At 34.3% G+C, this 19,861-nt stretch overlaps 3 protein-coding genes across 4 annotated transcripts in view; all 3 read left to right on the forward strand.

Moving 5' to 3' along the window:
- Positions 1-1,298: 1,298 nt before the first annotated feature.
- nxnl2 (nucleoredoxin like 2) lies at positions 1,299-3,756 on the forward strand. Its single transcript, XM_065257807.1, has 2 exons — positions 1,299-1,735; positions 2,801-3,756. The coding sequence occupies exons 1-2, from the start codon at positions 1,434-1,436 to the stop codon at positions 2,967-2,969; spliced, it is 471 nt and encodes a 156-aa protein (XP_065113879.1). The 5' UTR covers positions 1,299-1,433; the 3' UTR covers positions 2,970-3,756.
- A 939-nt stretch (positions 3,757-4,695) lies between these two features.
- Positions 4,696-7,622, forward strand: tfpil (tissue factor pathway inhibitor-like). Its single transcript, XM_065257806.2, has 6 exons — positions 4,696-5,125; positions 5,458-5,652; positions 5,738-5,902; positions 6,851-6,910; positions 7,015-7,093; positions 7,207-7,622. Exons 1-6 carry the CDS (start codon positions 5,056-5,058, stop codon positions 7,262-7,264), a joined length of 627 nt encoding a protein of 208 aa, XP_065113878.1. The 5' UTR covers positions 4,696-5,055; the 3' UTR covers positions 7,265-7,622.
- A 1,538-nt stretch (positions 7,623-9,160) lies between these two features.
- The window catches only part of LOC135745737 (myosin-IIIb), a 41,500-nt gene continuing 30,799 nt past the window's right edge, over positions 9,161-19,861 (forward strand). For both annotated transcript variants that reach the window (XM_065264110.1, XM_065264115.1), the window contains exons 1-6: positions 9,161-9,398; positions 10,374-10,439; positions 10,524-10,654; positions 14,334-14,436; positions 18,531-18,633; positions 18,756-18,912. In XM_065264110.1, coding sequence (XP_065120182.1) covers positions 9,297-9,398; positions 10,374-10,439; positions 10,524-10,654; positions 14,334-14,436; positions 18,531-18,633; positions 18,756-18,912 — 662 coding nt within the window. In that variant the 5' untranslated portion in view covers positions 9,161-9,296. The remainder of the gene's footprint in view (positions 9,399-10,373; positions 10,440-10,523; positions 10,655-14,333; positions 14,437-18,530; positions 18,634-18,755; positions 18,913-19,861) is intronic.

The raw sequence follows: 19,861 nt of genomic DNA on the forward strand, positions 1-19,861 counted from the left end.
CCAAAAATGAAAATTCTGCCATCGTTTTCTCATTCTCATGTTGTTATAAATCTGTATGAATTTAATTTTCTGATGAACACAAAAGAACACAACTTTATTCTCGAAATTATATTTATTCTGAGTTTTTCTCGTTAAATAATGACTTTATTCTCGCATTTTAATGACTTTAATCTTGAGATTGTTTTTTTTTTTGCTTGGCCCTAATCCTCCATAGTACGACGTTTAAATAACAAGCTAAACAGTATTATAATTTTTTTGATGAACACAAAATAACATATTTTGATAAATGATGGTAAGCACACAGCTTATTGTAACCACTGACTTCCATAGTAGGAAAAACAAATATGATGGAAATCAGTGGGTACCATCAACTGTGTACTTACCATCATATATCTTCTTTCTTATTTTTTTCACAATACTTCCATAATATTTGTTTTCCTACTATGGAAGTCAATGGTTACAATCAGCTGTGTGCTTTACCATCATTTATCAAAATATGTTATTTTGTGTTCATCAAAATAAAAAACTATGTATGAGTGAACTATCCCTTTAACAAAAAAATACTGTTTAGCTTGTTATTTAAACGTCGTATTACGAAGTAGGATTAGGGCCAAGCTAAAATAAAAAATAAAACCATCTCGAGATTAAAGTCATTAAAATGCGAGAATAAAGTCATTATTTAACGAGAAAAAGTCAGAATAAATATAATTTCGAGAATAAAGTCGTTTATTTAACGAGAATAAAGTCGTTTATTTAACGGGAATAAAGTCTTTATTTAACGGGAATAATGTCATTTATTTAACGGGAATAAAGTCGTTTATTTAACGGGAATAAAGTCGTTATATTTTGATGATAATGTCATATTTTTTACATTAACGTGTTTGGAGTAATGTGAACAAGCAGATCTACTTAATACAACATTTGTAAAACTTTTTATTTCAAAACGGAGATTTCATTATACGTAAATCTGGCAACCACACTCAGAGCTGTGATTGGTTGAGTCGGATGTCACTCAAATCACCGAAAGTTTTATGTTGTTTTGAACAAAATACAGAGACAGTTTCGTGGCATAATACATTAAACATTAGTGTTAGTGCTGTAGTTTTGATAGAGCATTTAGAAAAGAAAAAAAATGACTTCTCATTCAGAGCGTTCAATTAATATTCATGAGCCAAGCCAGCTTAGTACCGGGCAGCAAATCGGAAGGAGCGCGTAACTGCGCGTCATTAATATTTATGAGACAAACCGTCGTCATAGTAGGAAGTGATTTGTAAATGCTGTCAGAAGGTTTGCCAGAGTTCACTTATATCGCTATGCATTAGTGCTATTCATGTCTTAAACGTACAGAAGACACTCTGTAAGACATTTAACGGGATCCTAACAGTAATTAAGCCATTTAAATCCCGACCCCCGCTCACCTGTGATCTTCAACTATGGTAGATGTGTTTGTAGGACGAACACTCGTGAATAAAGAGCGAGATCTGGTGGATCCAGAGGAAGCTCTCAGAAATAAAGTGGTCGGGCTGTATTTCTCCGCCGGATGGTGTCCACCCTGTCGGGATTTTACACCTCTACTGTGTGATTTCTACACGGAGCTCGTGGAGGAGAGAGAACCGCCTGCGCAGTTTGAAATCGTGTTTATATCGTCGGATAAATCCACTGAAGATATGGTGGAGTATTATATTGACATGCACGGGGACTGGCTGGCATTGCCCTGGTCAGATCCATATAAACAGTGAGTTGGCATTGAGATTTTTATGTACATTTATGTATTGCATGTAAGTTATTGTCCCAAAGCTCGTGCTGGTGCGAAGTGCTACAGTAATCCCCTTTAAGAGGGTTAATGCACACAAAACATCTTGAGGATTATGTTTAAATAAAGAAAGTGTGTGTAGTGTCAGTGCAAACTGCTGTGATGTTCCTAACTTTTTTTTAATGAATTAAGCAATGAAACACAACCACTTGTACTGAACACTTGGACATTTTAAATACAGTAGGCTATGTGGTTGATATGAAATACTTTAGGAAAGTTAATGTGCCACAACTTCATCTTTTAATATAAAATACTATTTTATTTAATTGAATTTTCATTATTTTATCTAGGGCTGCATACTGATTAATCGCAACTAATCGTTTGCAGAATAAACGTTTTTGTTTACATCATATGTGTGTGTATCTAATAATTATGTATACATAAATACACACACATGCATGTATAATTTTAAGATAAAAATTATATATTAAGTGATTATACTTTTATATAAATATAAAAATGTATATACATTACTAGGGCTGCAAAACGAATAATCGCAACCATTCATTTGCACAATTAAAGTTTATATCATATATGTGTGTGTGTGTGTGTGTACTGTGTAATGAATACACACAGATGTAAGTATATATTTAAGAAATATGTAGATGCATGTGTGTATATACATTTTATATTAATAAATAATTTATATTATATATAATTATAAATACTTAATATTTAAATAGATTTTTTTCTTAAAATTATTAATTCGTGTGTGTATTTATATATTCATAATTATTTTTCACAATGCACACAAATATATGATGTAAACAAAAACTTTTATTCTGCAAACGATTAGTTGTTATGCAGCCCTAATTTTATGTTTATTGTGCATTTAATTTTATGACATAATATTAATTAATAGAAGATGAAGTCAAATTTTGATTGATAAAAAATCATTCACAGACATCTTATATGTCAAATACATAAATTTATGCGTGGTTATCAGCTGAATGATTGACATCTTGAATATTTTTCTTCTCTTTCCAGTGAACTGAAGAAGAGATACAACATCACAGCTTTACCGAAGCTGGTGATAGTGAAGGAGAATGGACAGGTTATCACTGACAAGGGGAGAAAACAGATCCGGGATCAGGGTCTTGCCTGCTTCAGGAATTGGGTTGAGGTGGCTGAAATCTTCCAGAATTTTAATGCTTAGGAAACATGTGGACCTGGGAATCCCTAAAGGCTTCTGATGCTGTTTACCTTTAGACAAAAGACAGCAACTTTTTATGCAACTTAACATATTTTTTACAAAGAGGTCAACCTATTTGCTATACTCAATTTTGTATGTAATTTATAGAGCTGCTTTAATAGCAATATACATTTTTGTAAATCAAGGTTTGTACTTTAAGAGCAACCAATGTTTACTGGTTTTGTTGTTATGGTGCATCTTCATTTCTATTCCTCAGAGTCTCATTAAACTTCTCATTTATGATCCTTTGAGAGTTTTTCCACAACACCCGGTTCCCTGTTATGCTCTCCGTTGCACAACATCAGCAAACTCATTGCTACAGAATGACAACACTGATAAATGTTTGGTCTGTAGAGAGCAATGCTTTGGGATCTCATGTCACACAAGGACTACGACACTACGTTTCTAAAACAAAAGATTAAAATAATCTACTTTAATATATGATTGTAATACCTTTACTTGACAGAGCATGCAGGTGATATTGCTGAAGTGAATCCAAACAGGACAAAATCAATGATCCACAATGTAAACTTTTATATGTTTAGTTGTCTATTCATTTCTGCGGCACTAGATGGCGCCCTGCGTTAGTTTATTTTTTATTTATTACTGTCATTTCATTTAATCACTTTACATGTGCTTCTCTGATCAAGAGCTTAGTAAATCATCTTTTTTAAATAGGGGATTTTTATGTGCTTGAATACACTTTATATTCTGAATATTTATTCAAAATAAAGCCATGACCCTGAACTTAGTTCACTTGTGTCAGTCCTACAAACTTTTATTTACAACAGATAAACAGATAATGGCATATATGACAAAATACATTTATAGTAAATATATAGTAAACTTCTTAAGCATATGAAAGAAACAGTAGCAGTAAAGCTTAAAGGGGACATATAACAAAAATCTGACTTCATGTTTAAATGCCATAATTTGGTCCCCAGTGCTTCTATCAAACTAGAAAATGTGTAAAAGATCAACCCAGTAACTTAGTTTTGGTAAACCATTCTCTGCAAACATGTGAAAAACTAACTTATTGAAGTATGGCTCCCCTTGTGATGTCAGAAGGGGATGTCGCCTCTTAATCTGCATTATCCTGTCACAGCACTGCCATTTAGGGCAAAGATCAGCTCATTTGCATTTTAAAGGACACACCTAAAAACGTCTCACACATACAACGTGGCAATTTTGACATGCTATAATAAATGATCTATTATAGACTGTTTTAGCGCTAACAACATAAACAAACTGCTTTCGTGGAACACACGTAGCTTAAGTTAAACTCCGCTAAGAATCAATAATAACAAAGTATTTTTAGTTTATTTATAATAAACATGTAGATTACATAGGAATTTTAATTTTCGATGAGGTATTTGTTATAGAGTTTATTTTAGCAGTCAGATCACTACACAAACAGAGGGCGGAAGTCCAGACATGTAATCGCATCACCGCACGTACGTCAGATGAAACCATCTATATGGTATTTTAAGCTTAAACACTAAGACTTATTTGACATCTTAAAAAAAGTCTTGTTAATAGACTTTCCCCTTTAATAAATTTGTCCCAAATAAATCATCTTTAAATTATATTTAGCATTCATCATGATCGATGTTCACTAGATTTATGCATATAAAGTATCTGTAGTTTATGTTTTTCTATAAGTCTGGATCTCTGAAGGAATGAAATTTACACAAAATAAATGTTTTAAAATGTAATCGTTCATAGTATCACACATTTTAGCTCTTGCCACTGGTTCCTCTGGTCCAAATGAATCATTTCTCAAAATTCCCTAAGATTATAAGTTTCTGGGTGAGGGTTAAAGCCATAACACTCATATGAAACTGTGCGTAGTCCATAAGCAAAACCGTTGTGATGTTTTATGACTGAAACTGGCCTGAATGACAGAGAAACACACCCCATCATAAAAACTGTGCTGATAAGAGAGTCTAAAGGACGAGCCGGACATGAACACTTTAATACAGTCGGTACAGAACTGAATCTGCTGAAAGTTCACACCGCAGGACTAAAGTAAAATCTTTAAAAAATCAAAATGATTTCTCAGGTATGTTTTCTTTTGATGTTTTTGGCATGTGGATGGATCGCCAACGCTTCAACAAACAGTAAGTTATTGACTTTATATTATTCAATACTTTAGAGGAAGTGTTTCACTGTTTTCTTTGTCTATGATAAATAAAACATTTACCTGCTTTACTACCCTTGCAGAAATATACCATGTTATTGTGGTAAAAGTGTAGCAATCATGTTTTTGGGTGTATTAATCACTATTAGAAAAACTATGCTTTTACCACATAAACCATGGCTTTTAGGATTTAATTGTAGTTAAAGGTAATTTTGGTAGGGTAAGGCCTGGATTACCTTTACAAGTAAAAAGACACATCCTTTCTTTATTTTTGCTTTTTATGAAGTAGCACATAATACATTTTCTTCTCAGGTCCAATGTGCACAGATCCCATGCATGAGGGCACCGGAGGAGAAAAGCAACTGAAGTTTCATTATAACCCTGAGTTAGGAGTCTGTACGCCCTTCTTCTATAAAGGAGAGGGTGGAAACAGCAACCGCTTTGACAGTGATAAAGACTGTTTAAAAGCCTGCTCACCAAAATACGATGAGATGTATCCAAGTGACGGTATAACACCTTTGTCTGTATTTAAATTAAATAGCCTTTGTTGACTGTACATTTGTTAATAATGTGTGTTGGTTTTGTTTCTCAGATCTGGTGTGTTCTCTACCCGAGGACAGAGGCAACTGCTACGGCATGATTCCTATGTTTTATTTTGACAGTGTTGAAAAGATCTGCCGTATTTTCCATTACGGAGGCTGTCAGGGGAACGGCAATCGTTTTGATAGCAAAGAGGAATGTCAGAAAATGTGTGCCGGTCAGTTTTTATCACTTCTCTCTTTGAATAATTTAACTCTACTGTAAGTTCCCATTGTGAGTGGCTTATGGGTGCTGTGATCATGCAACTAAAAACATATATAACTGTGAAAAAGAAATAGTTTAAACCGTAAAAAAAAACTTGCAATGATATGTAATAAAAATAACAAATGCATTTTTATACAAACTACCTTTTAAAACATATACACACAATATCATGTATGCAGTACATATAGTAAAGAATTATTTATTATATTAACCCTACCTCTTATTTATCTAAAATAAATAAAAAATCTAATTTAAATATAAACTATTTTTTTAAATCTGTTAATTAACCTCAGTCCCGATCAAAACTACTAAATGTTTACAAATGTTCTAACTCTTTTATTGCCAAGTTCATAAATGATGTCACTGATTTTGAAGCCAGAAACTAAGCTTTGTTTTTGCACAGACCTATCTAAAGGGTTAATGGTGCCACCTGTTGATCAACAGTTAAAATGACCAATTTAACCTCTTCCCAAAAGGGAAAACCACCAACAACAAGGAATCCATGATTATGATGTCATGGCTTTGCAATCAGAATGTCCTTATAATGGAAGTCAGTGGCACAAAAACAAAAAATGCATCAAAGCCAATGTTGTTAATAATCTTTGACATGCCAAGAAAAGGAAAAATCCAGTCCACAATCACTTTTTATATTAAAAATAAGTCTTTGTGTGTGTTTTTCTCCCAAATCAGTGACATCTTTTATAAACTTGGCAATTAAATTGTTAAAATCCTAGAATTTTGGTAAACATTAAGTAGTTTTAATCAGGATTGAGTTTGATTTACGTCCCCAACATAACATCAGCTGACGTGTATTTGATTTGGGGTTTGAGCAGTTTTGTCTGTACTTGTTTTGTCCAGCAGAGGTCTGTCTGAAAGTGTTTATGACTTTATTATTTTACAGCAAAATCTGGACGTCAGCTGTCTGATGCTCCAAGCCCAGACCAAAAAACTGTTGATGCAGGTACATTAACATTTAACATATCATTTACTACACATGTCATTAACCAATGTTAATGTGTTTGCATCATCATCACACTTTTCTAACATGTGTATGTTGTTTATCAGGATTGATTGTTGGTGTTGTTGGTGCTATTGTGTTTGCCGCTGCAGTCATTTCTGGTATTGTGATGTTTGTCCTGCATAAGTGAGTATGAACAGATCATTGATAATGCAGTTATCATTGTGTTTAATTCTGGAATAGGGCTTGATCTTTTAAATGCATGAGAAAATATTTCATTGAAATGTTTGTATTTTCAGGAAAAACAAAAAGAGCGAACGAAAGCCGGTGCCAACCAATGATATTGAAATAAACTAGATGTTCACTGTTGCAACAACATCCTGTTTGTACATAATGTCATGTGTGCTTTTATATCTCTTTATCGTGTATTCCTGTTTATGTTTTAAAAGTAATAGAAACTTTGTTGGTTTATTGATATAATGTTTACTTTATAAGATGAGTTCAGTAAAGCATGCTAAACAAACATCCTTTGTTTATATGTGGAGACGTCTGAGTTTCATCATAAATGTATTGAATCACAACAGAAGTCTGTGACTTTACAGTTCTTAATAAAATGATGTATTAATGTCACAACAACTATATCAAAGCTGTTGCTGTGTGTTTTGTAATGTAATGAGAGATTTTATTAATAAAATAAAAACCTAAAGTGTCTTAAGTTAGTGTCTCATTTTGTAAAATAGTCACATTGATTTATTTGGGTCACATGTTAAACATCATCATTATGTAAATGATTAATTCACAAACAAACAGTTTAATCTGCTTTATTACAGATGATGTTTCTCAATGACATGAACATGATATGAAGGTATCATCCACACCTGTGGTGACCTATTTTCATAAAACACACCCCTGACAGATGCATGCTGGAAAGTTATGAAAATTATTTGGTTATTCCAGTCTATTTCATTCGTAATATTAGACAGATATGTCCCATAGAGATAATAAATTTAGAGCATATGTTATGTTAAGTTATGTTAAGTTTGGTTGTGGTGAACCTGATAAGTTTGATTAGTTATTTTGGTAACACTAACATGTGCTAAATGCGTTAAATCATCTGTAGCCTCTGTTGAGAAATTCTCATTAATCTGACCTTGACCTGAAGTGTGATGGAATGGAATCTGACACATTTTTAATCTTAACATCGTTCTTGACTTCTTATTTAATTACAAATGTTTCTTTAAAAACTTCTTTATTTCCCAATGGTAACGTCATTTCAAAACAGTGACGTCATATGACAAAATTTAGCACACCGCAGACTGTTTCGCAGTAGGCTATCTGAATACAATCATTTACGTGTTTTATTTTATTTAAAAGATTACAGACCCTTAAAATGTGTTAATAATAAAAAACCCTTAAATTGAGTTTACTTTTTGATAAAGACAAGTTAATTTGAGTAAGCCTCTTAAATGTTTTGTGATATTATTTGTTTTTTCCTCTATAATTTGCTCAATTGAGTTTGTGCTCTTATTTTGTATTTTTGTAATTTGTAATTAGTAGTATGTTCAGCCAAAGGCTAATCGATATGTATATATTCGTTGTTGTAATCATATTTTTTATTAATAACTTCAACTTTACAAACAATCAAAGAATGTGATTATAACAAAGTATATATAAGTATCGATCAGCCTTTGGTTGAGCATACAAGTAATTGGAAATGACAAAAATACAAAATAAGAGCACAAACTCAACATCGAAACAAATTATATATATAAAAAAATGAATTAATAATAACATCATAATAAAAAAACAATAAAAGAGAGGCTTACTCAAATTATCTTGTATTCATCAAAGTGTAAAATCGGATTTGTAGGATTTGTATATAAGTTTAACCTAATTTAACAACTCTGAACATCTCTCCAAAAACACTAAGAAAAACGTGATCTTAATTTTTTTACATTTGTCTCACAAAAGACACAGTTATTCAAATCAAAATGAAATCTTGATAATAGATTTTTTTTTATAAATTTGATACATTCTTTTAAAGTTGACTCTTTAGCCTTTGGAGGAAATGGTAAAACATATATTTTTTAATAATAATAACAAAATAATAATAGGGTTTGGGTAAAAGTTGAAGTAATTAATAAATTAAATGGGAAAAAAATGAAAGGAAAGAGTTAACAATGATGCGGCTATGGGCGGAGAGAGACTCGTGAGTGAGTGAGTGAGTGAGTGAGAGAGAGAGAGAGAGAGAGAGAGAGAGAGACCGCTGTGTCAGCAGATCCTCGTGCGTGGCAGAGTTTGATCGTGATTCGTGTGATACGAGTGGTTGTTTTGTGATGTGAAGATCTTTAAATACTTGAAGTTCACGCGCGTGTTATTTGAGGAGAAGATGGAGAAGAAACTGCCGGAGGATCTCGCGAATCTTTCTGAACTGAACGAGCAGAGTTTACTGGAGCTGCTGACGGCACGATTTAAACAAAATCACATCTATGTAAGTCAAGACAACACTTTCTGTTAACTACAGTTAACCAGCAGTCTTAAGTTAATCAACAGTCTGACGTTAACCAGCAAGAAAAAAATGCAGTCTGTACAAGTTAACCAGCAGTCTACAGTTAATCAGTACTTTAAAGTTAACCATAGTCGGAAATTAACCAGCAGTCTAAGGCTGAAGTTAACCAGCAGTTAACCAACAGTCTAAAAATGTATCAGCAGTCTAAGGCTGAAGTTAACCAGCAGTCTGAAGTTAATCAGCAGTTTAAAGTTAACCAATATTCTGAAGTTTACAAGCAGTCTAAGGCTGAAGTTAACCAGCAGTCTGAAGTTAATGAGCAGTTTTAAACTAGCCAATAGTCTAATATTAACCAGCAGTCTAAGGCTAAAGTGAACCAACAATCTGATGTAAACCAGCAGTTTAAAGTTAACCAATATTCTGAAATTTACAAGCAGTCTAATGCTGAAGTTAATCAGCAGTTTAAAGTTAACCAATAGTCTGATATTATCCAGCTATCTAAGGCTGAAGTGAACCACCAATCTGAAGTAAACTAGAGGTTAACAGTCTGACGTTAACCAGCATGAAAAATAGCTGTCTAACCAGTTAACCAATTTAAAGTAAACCAATAGTCTAAAATTTACCAGCAGTCTAACATTAGCCAGCAGACTGAAGTGAAACCAACAATCTAGTAAACCAGCAGTTTAAAGGTTACAGATAGTCTGAAATTAACCAGCAATCTATAGCCAACAGGTTGAAGTAAATCAACAGTTTATAATTATTTAGCACTCAGAAGATAACAATAATTCCAACATTAACCAGCAGTCTGAAGTGAACTAGTAGTGTCATTATTGGTTTATCTGGCAGCTCTTTTTCTGTTCTGTTTGTGCTTATGTTTATTTTCTAATCCTGCTGTTTGAATTTATCAGGACTAGTTTATTATTGAGGGATTTAATTGAATTTTATGTGTTTTTTCAGACCTACATCGGAGATATATTGGTAGCGGTTAACCCATTTAAATATCTTTCAATCTATGAACGAGAGGTAAGAATTGATGTTTCTTCAGCTTGATATGGAGCCTCTAGAAAGGTTTATAATGTGATCATTGATTCGATGTTGTGATCTCAGGTTTCAGAACGGTATAAATGTCACGAGAAGAGATCTTTACCTCCTCATATATTCGCGGTTGCGGACCGAGCTTACCAATCACTGCTGGGACGTTTGGCCACAGGACCCCAAAACCAATGCATCGTGATCAGGTGTGTGTTATAATTCTCACGAAATAAAGTTTTGAACACAGAGGTATGTAAATCTTGTTTCTCGTGAACTCTGTACGTGACATCTGTCAGTACAGTTACAGTATGACATCTCATGCTCGGTCATGTTTGCTTTCACAACATGCAGAGACAAGACAGACGTTCATTTTTGATGAACCTGACGTATTTCTTCTGAACTCAAAACACTCACACATGGTTACTGGGTCAGGTCATTTGTGTGTATATTTCTTACCCAAGGCCAGAATGTTTGGCTTTTAATGACACCACCACACATCTTCAGTCTCCTCTGCTGATGTTTATTTTCTTACCATTCAGATATTTTAAAACGTATTTGGCTCCACAAACCTTTAGCTCAGATAGAGACTATAATCATATTATTTTAATACAGTACATCACTGCAGCGTCCGGTATCAGATTTAAGATTTTCCTCTACGTGTATCTCGGATGCTGTACTGTTAGGACGTCAGCTTAATGCGTTTTTAGTAACGGATCTTCACGGTTCATTTCTCAGATGTTGTGTTAAAGGAGCTTCAGCAGACGTGAGACTGAAATCTCGTTTTGTTTCCGTATTTATTGAGCGGCTGACAGTGATTATTAACAAGCACACAAACACACAGTGAAGGAGAACACAAGCGCTGGAGGGATGCTGATAATCTCCCAGACAACAGGGAAGAAAAGAAGTGCACAAAGAGCAAGACAACAGCTGTTTGTCACCAGATAATTAATAATGATGCTAATTTTAGACAACAGAGAGTCGATGACAATATCTCGACAGACAGATTTGAACTCATCACATTTGATTATGGAAGTTTGTATGATCAGCTGGGGTGTAGACTATTAGATCATAAACAATAACAATGGATCCACATTGTAACTTTTACACAGAGATTGGTACATTGTATATAATATTGCTGCATGTTCCCGACTTACCCTAACCCTAATCTCCAATTTAACAGCGTATATTGGGTATAAATCTCTATCACAATCATTCCTGTTATTCACCATCACAGAAGTTTTAAACCATGTCATGTGATTTTACTCGCACACATGAGCATGCACACCCGAAGCACTTGCACAGACACCAGCTGTCGTACAGAAAGTTTTGATTTGCATCTACTTGTCCTTAAACTGTCAAATACACAAACAGTCAGTTATGTTTTATTGGTAACACTACACAATAAGGTTGTATTTGTAAACAATTAGTTAATGCATTAGCTAACATAAACTAACAATACTTCTACTGCATTTATTAATCTTAGTTTGTAAATTTCATAGTTATTAATTTGCGTGCGTGCATTCATGTGTGTCTATACATTTTTAAAATCAAGCGTTGTAACATTAACTTATGCACCATGAACTAACATGAATAACTGTATTGACATTAACTAACATTAAAGGGGTCGTACTATGAGATTTTTTTAAAGATGTACAATAAGTCTTATGTGAGTGCTTATGTAAAGTTTTAGCTTGGTTTTTGGGTGTGTCCTTTAAAGTGCAAATGAGTTGATGAAATGCAAGCAATGATCGCAATGATGGTGGTTTGTTAAAATTGAAACTCAATTGTGCTGTCAATTATTTCTCTTTCTTTCTCTCTGCACTAAATGGCAGTGCTGTTGTTGGATAGTGCAGATTAAGGGGCGGTATTATTGTAATTCGCCTTGCTACCTACAACTAGGCTTGTTGCGACCATGCAAAAACTGAGGCAACGAAAAGAGCTATAGAAATAAAAAGTCATCTGACACATAACCATAACATTTAGGGGTGGTTTCCCGGACAGGGATTAAACTAGTCCTAGACTAAAATTAATGTAAGAGCTGTCCAAACTGAAAACAACTTGGACTGACATATCTTAAAATTAGGGATGCATAACGATTAATCGCGATTAATCTATAGCAGAATAATAATTTTTGTTTACATCATGTATGTGTAAACTGTGTATAATAACTTTGTATAGATAAATGCACACACATGTATATTTAAGAAATGTTTTCGTGTATATACACTTGTATATTTGTGTATAATTTATATGAAATATAAATACTTCATGTATAAATATATATTTTTTCTTAAAATGAAACATGCATGTGTGCATATTTATATATACATATTACATAATTATTATACACAGTTCACACACACACATATATGATGTAAACAAAAACTTTTATTCTGTTATAGATTAATCGCGATTAATCGTTATGCTTCCTACTTAAAATACATCAGTGATCTTTGTTTTGCCTCAAAATGCACCCAAGTATTGTTTTTAGTAATGAATGTTTGTTAAAACTAGTTATATTTCCTAATTAAATTTAGGCCTAGCCCTGGCTTAAGCTAATCCCTGTCCAGGAAACCGCCCATTAGTGTTTAGATCTGCGGTGTAGCTATTATACACGGACAGATGTGATCAGAGTAACACTTGTCTAAAGCAGTTAACCCTGTGAAGCTGGGATTTACACTGAACAATCACTATTAGCTGTTTAAAATTTAAATGCATATTTTATAATATTTATTTATGTTTTAAATATTTAATTAATTAAATAATTCCAATTTCATATTAATATTTCATATTGTTTATCTTAATATTCTTAAAATTCATGTTAGTTGTCAATTTGTGTTCTTAGAAAGGATGTACTTGCATTATTTCGCTATTTTATTGTCAAATCTAACAAGTGACATAAAATGGTCTTAAAAAGGCAATACTATCGACTATCGCCATTATTTCTGGAAAATTTATTTTTATGAAAAGTAGCTACCGTGACAGACCTACCTACATCAGAAAACGGGCGAAATCTGAACGACCTATTTTTTCACATGTTTGCAGAGAATGGTTTACCAAAACTAAATTTCACGTTTTCTTAGTTGATAGAAGCAATTATAGCACTTAAACATGGAAAAAGTCCAATTTTCACCCTTTAACAAGAATGAATACATGCTGAAAACTGTATTGTTTACTGTTTGTTCATATTAGTAAATGCATTAACTAATAATGTTTACTAATAAAACCTTACTGTAAATTAATACAGATACTGTTTGATATTTTTTTATTAATAATAATTTGATTATTTTTTTAAATAAAATGTCTGAGGAACAAGTTTCAGTTTTTGCTAGCTTATATCGGTACAGGATATCGGCTAAAATGGGTTGAAAATGATCTGCATATTAGACAGCTTGGAAAAATAATTAAAAAAATTAAAAAATTGTGAGACTCATCAAAAATCGACTTAATACATTTTTATTCTTATTTTTCAAAAAAGTTCCTCTGGGGTGAAAATCACGTTTTTATTGTTGTTTATATGTCTATTGTGGTGTTTTTTATATGCTTTAAAGTCTGTTAACATCAGCGAGAAAAAATTGCGCAGTTGTGTATGCATTGAGAAACCAGACTTCGTTAGCAACTCTGTCTGAAACTGTTGAAAGTTGCAGCTATGATTTTTGAAATCATAAAAAAATTGAAATCTTTAAAGCATGCAGAAATGACTGTCACAGGAAAAACTCTTACATATGCTATTATGATGCTCAAAGATGAGTTTAAGTGATAACAATTATTGACTATAGGGGGACTTTGACAATCAGACAAAGTGTCATGCTTCACTGTTACTCTTATTCAGTTGTGATTTGATTTGTGTGTTTGTTTTACTATAATAATTTCTCTGATTCGCAGTGGTGAAAGTGGGGCAGGTAAAACCGAAAGCACTAAACTGCTGTTGAGACACATCATGGAGTTGTGTAAGGCAAACTCACAGCTGGAGCAGCAGATCCTGCAGGTATGTGACTCGACACAAACACCACTCTTCATTTGAATATAATCACCTGCTGTGATCACTGAGGTTTAGGATTTATGGACAGGAACTGCGCCACCCCACCCTTTCAAACCTTACTCCTGTGTTCCTGTATATGTACACACATGCATGTGTGTGTTTCCTGACATGCAAACGAAGCACCACAGATGTTTATAGTGATAATAAAGTGTAAAGGGGTGTGTATGTGGTTTTTTATTTGGATGTGCATGGTGTGTTTTTAGCAAATTGCCCCTTTATTAAGTTCCACCCAACCTTTGAAACCAACAGATGCTAGTGCAGGATTGGTCAATAATGTTTGGAGGCGGAGCTTAGTGAAAGGTTTGAAATCTCAGGTTGGTTGTGTTGATTGTTTGTTCCTGATTGCAGTGTTTCCTGGTTCGATGTCTGATTTAGCTTTTAACGATCAGCAGACTGATACTATATAACACCGATACCGTGATTGATCCTGTAAAATACCTTTCTATGACGTCATGGTCATTGAGTTTATGATCTGTCATGCATACGTTACAAGATGTCAACGTTTCATGACGCACACCTTTGATTTCGCAACTTAGAAGCAGTGTGGGAAGAAAGAACATTGCACAAAATGAGGATGTATAAAAAGTTTTGAGTCACTCACATCTGATAGACGTAAAGAGCACAGTCAACATTAAACTCTCACTGCTATTTTAGGGATTAGCTGGTTGGAGTCAGTTGATGTCCTGAATTGCTCAAACATTTACACAACATCTACACATAATGTACGACATAGTTTCATAACAGTCTCTAAGTGAGACAGGACATCCGAGAAGATGTCTAAGATATAATAATAAAGAACTTAAAGAAGTGACCATCGTCTGACTATTATGTTGATCTTGAGAGACTTTTGAGATGTCATCATGTAACTCTTTACTGTCTGTCTGTGTGCTAATATGAAACATTCATCTCATCTTCTGCATTTATAGTTTAGTGTAACATCAACGTTCAGTTCCTAGGCCGTGATCTGCTTTTAGAAAGCTGTTATCTTAAAGTCTAACTTACGTTTTCAGTTTTTTCACACCTTGTCGTGTACTCTGTGAGTGTGTGTATGTCTCTCTGTCTTTCTGTGTGTGTGTGTGTGTGTGTGTGTGTTCCTGTGTGTGTTTTGGGTGTCTATCTCTGTGTGTACTTTATTCTGATCTTCTAAAGTGGAATAACTGGTTGCAGGACTTCCCGCAGTCAAAACAAAACTCTTTCCAGATTCTCTTTTCAGTCTCCTTCTGCCTCGTGCTTCATAAAAGTTATTTATTCCCAGATGAAGCTTTTATTGCTCAGTTTATTAGTTTGTAACTAAAGGCTCTTACAGAAGCTCTCATCTTTCATTTTAGTGTCAACTTACTAAAAACACAGAAGAACTTTGAATCGAACTGAAACAAAATGACACACTATACATGGGTTTCAGCTGGCGTCACTCTCTTGTCTTCCGCCATTTTGAGGACCTGAAGTGGTCGCAAAAGAACTAGAAGCTATGCCTTCAATATGTTGTGAGCATCAAAATCGCTATTTTTACAACACTAAGAAGGCTCGACAAAACATGATATTTTGCTCGAAGTATCGCCTGTGTCTCTACACGTGAACTCGAGCATTGAGAACATTGTTTGTGAACAAAGAGTTTACTAAAAAGAAGGTTTTGAACAACTGACTTTGGTTGATTTGGCTTCCGCTCGCCGCCATCTTCCCAGTCTAGATGTATCGATCTGCGAATGGAACGTAAGGAGGGAGGAGAGTAAAGATGGATAGCTCCTAAAGCATAGTTCTATATAAATGCACAGATAATTCGTTGTTTTGTCGCAAGTGAAAAACAATATTGACCTTCTAGTTGAAAAAGGAGCCTCATATGAGATTCATTCATTCCCCTTCAGAAATCGATTATTTCCGTCTGGCAGGGATGACGAGCAGACACCATAACAGCCAAAATCAGTTGTACAAAACTTTCTTTTTATTAAACTCTGTGTACACAAACAATGTTCTCAATGTTCGCGTTCATGAGTAGAGATCCAGGTGATACTTCGAGCAAAGTTTCATGATGTGACGCGCCGCCTTAGTGTTGTAAAATAGTGGTAGTTCGGTAGCAGCGAACAGCGGCTGGAAGAACGTATCGGGGATTGAGTAGGCATCACACCCAAACCAAGGTATATTTTTTTAAAGTCGCGTTTCTTTTCATGACAGTCGAGGTGCGACATGTTGTCTTTCGTAGCCATTTCCCGTATCCATAAGAATCATAGACAGTAAAAGATAAGAAATCCGTAAATCGTAGCAAGCCAGCCAATGCTTGTCAGTAGCCTACTGGTACTCGGTAGGTCCTCAAGATGGCGGCATAACGTAAAAAGTCACATGACTGAAACCCATGTATACAAGTTTTAAATCAGTGGTCACCAACCTTTTAACCGCCCAAGATTCCCAACCTCGGCATTGATGAATTGACAGATCTAACTATCAAAGGGCCTCTAACTTGAAGCGTTTAATGAAATGAGGGGAAACATTGATTGACAAAGTTCTTAACATTCTTAAAAAACAGTCAGTATGTCATTGCAATGTGAAACTTTATCATAATAATGACTTGATATTTCATATTTATTAGATACTTTCTCAAAATAATGACTAAGTGCCTCATAATAATGAAAAGCTTTCTTAAAGGTGCAGTGTGTAAATTCTAGCTGCATCTAGTGGTAAGGTTGCGAATTGCAACCAACGTCTCAGTCCACGACTCACTCCTCGCTTTTGAAACACATAGAGAAGCTACGGTAGTCGCCACTGGACAAATATGTCATCTTCAGAGACAACTTAGTAAAAAAAGTTTGTCTGCTAAGGGCTTCTGTAGAAACATGGTGGCACAAAATGGTGACTTCCATGTAAGGGGACCCTCTGTGTATGTGTATAAAAACGTCTAATTCTAAAGTAATAAAAACATAACGGTTCATTATGCAATGTCTTTATACACCCTTGATAATATAGTTATGTACAGTACGTTGCATTTCTGTCAAGAGATCCTTCTAAAAGTTACACACTGCACCTTTAAAAGTTAACATACTGCACGCTGGCGACATTCACCGGTATAAGCATTGTAGTAAATGTAATGAGAATGATGCAGAAACTGATTTTATAAAATCAATTGTTTTTATTATATACAGTATTATAATTTTTTTTTTTATTATGTATAATTGGTAGGTTTTAGTAAGACTTTAGGAAGACTTCTTAAATCATTCACATTATGTAGCCAATTGTTTTATCAGAATCGGTCCATTCCATTGTACCTTTATTATCTCTGTTGGAATACAAGTTGTAATGATTCAAATATAGATAATTTTATATTAATTGTTAAATGAGCTCCATTCATGTGGGCAGGGATTCAACTGTATCAAAATAATACTTAAAACTGTCCCATAATCCATCATCAATCACTGACACAACCGCTTATCATTCGGCTATATGAATTGCATCATGGTGTTGTGCCGAAAAATTAATCTTGTCAAATTATCCATTCACCATATCACCCTATATGCGTTGCGCAAGGACGTGGTGCATGGGCGACGCAAATGCTCTGCTCGCACATGCAGTGAAGTGAAACTACTTGATGATTTTTCTATTGAATGCCGAATTCGTAAAATTTTACATTAAATGCAATTAAACGGCGCACTGGCAGCAGGGCAAATTATCCGGACCTGGACCAACTCAATTTTCTCTTACTTGCGGGATCTACGGTGGAAGTGTGAAAGATCGACCGGTCGACGTGTTTGCGACCACTGCTTTAAATGATTGTGAATAGCACTATTTGATCATTTGGTGTGAATCAGAAATGTGTGAGTTCATACTGAAATATCAGTCGTACTTTTCAACATCTTTTTTATCTTTGAGGAACTCGAGGAGACACGTGAGGGGTGGTTTTTAGGAAAAACATCTTAGAATCTGAATTCTTGTGTACCACATGGCTAAAGATTAGTTCTGAATCTTTGTGATTTATACACATCTTGTGATCCAGTTTTACATTCATCCAGTTTTGTTTAGATGATTCATGAGTGTTTATTGATGTGTATAAATAGGTGAATCCTCTTCTGGAGGCCTTTGGAAACGCTCAGACGGTCATGAATGACAACAGCAGTCGTTTCGGGAAATACGTTCAGCTCCGTTTCCACAACTCTTCAGGTTTGTAGCGTTTATGACAGAGAGTTAAAGATAAACACTCAGATCAGAACCTTGGGTGTGTTTCATGAGCGATAAGTCATTCACTGCCGATCAAACATTAACGTTTGTTTATATGCCACCAGTCAAAGGAGCCAAAATCAGCGAGTATCTCCTGGAGAAATCTCGTGTGGTCAATCAGGATGATGGTGAACAGAACTTCCACATCTTCTACTTTATGTTGGCCGGTATCTCCACTGAGGATAAAGAGATGTATGGGCTCCTGGACCCAAAGCTTTACCGGTGAGTCGGTGATGTCATTGTGAGAACCAGATGAGCGACGTGTTTGTGATGCGTGTCTGAGATTCACAATTATCGGAGGCGTGGCCTCTTAGTCTCCTTTACAACATTTTTCACGTTCATTGTGTGAAAGGTTGAGCCAAAACATTGTCAGGTGACAAATACTATAGAGATAAGGAATATGTTTGACTCATTTATTCCAAACATCAATCAAATTCAGTATTAAGGTTTATTATTAACTTTTAACAACCTATTATTAACCTAATAAACTAAGTGCAATATATTATTTGTGGTTATTACTATTTAATCAAGCTATTGTACATCACAGTCATAAGTAACTTTTTATGTGTTTAGGGCAGGTGTATTTACTAAAAGCTTTTAATTATTTAGTTTTATTGAACGCCGTTCATTCGAGAAAATTGAATGAAATTGCTATAAGGAAACAAATGTACGCTACACATTAGAGCTGCACAAAATATCGTTTTCGGCATCGTCATCACAATATGGGCAGAACATTGACTAATTGCAAAACATGCAGAGCATTTTATTTTTTTAAACTATTTCAGATATGTTTGCCAGTGTTACACTATAGAAGAAATCACAAATGCAGTTACGGTTTCAAAGAAGATTTTACGAACACAATCTGGTTGCTTGGTTTTTAACCTTTAACTGGTGCTGTCCCGTGAGCGGGACACCTGAATATACCTCAATGTTTTGCGTGTAAATTTGTATCTATCACGACAACTTTATATTGTTGAAAAAGTATTAAGAATGTACTTTTTATATTTTCAAACCTTAAAGCAGTAATAACAATGCAGTGACAGTAATTTATAAATTTGTGACAAGAGTATGCAGCAAACTGCTGACACCTAGTGGTCGTTGTTGGTAAAACCACTAAATGTGTAAAAGAACCTTCATTTTTTGTGATTAATTTTATGTATTAAATATATAC

This window comes from Paramisgurnus dabryanus, chromosome 10 (genome assembly GCF_030506205.2).
Source record: "Paramisgurnus dabryanus chromosome 10, PD_genome_1.1, whole genome shotgun sequence".
NCBI classification, from domain to species: Eukaryota; Metazoa; Chordata; class Actinopteri; order Cypriniformes; family Cobitidae; genus Paramisgurnus; species Paramisgurnus dabryanus.

Bases quoted from the DNA above. Each gene is read 5' to 3' on its own strand.
- nxnl2 (XM_065257807.1), top strand. From the start codon at position 1,434: ATGGTAGATGTGTTTGTAGGACGAACACTCGTGAATAAAGAGCGAGAT. The intron at 1,736-2,800 runs GTGAGTTGGCAT...TTCTCTTTCCAG, and splicing joins TGGTCAGATCCATATAAACA to TGAACTGAAGAAGAGATACA.
- tfpil (XM_065257806.2), top strand. From the start codon at position 5,056: ATGATTTCTCAGGTATGTTTTCTTTTGATGTTTTTGGCATGTGGATGG. The intron at 5,126-5,457 runs GTAAGTTATTGA...TTTTCTTCTCAG, and splicing joins CGCCAACGCTTCAACAAACA to GTCCAATGTGCACAGATCCC. The intron at 5,653-5,737 runs GTATAACACCTT...TTTGTTTCTCAG, and splicing joins TGAGATGTATCCAAGTGACG to ATCTGGTGTGTTCTCTACCC.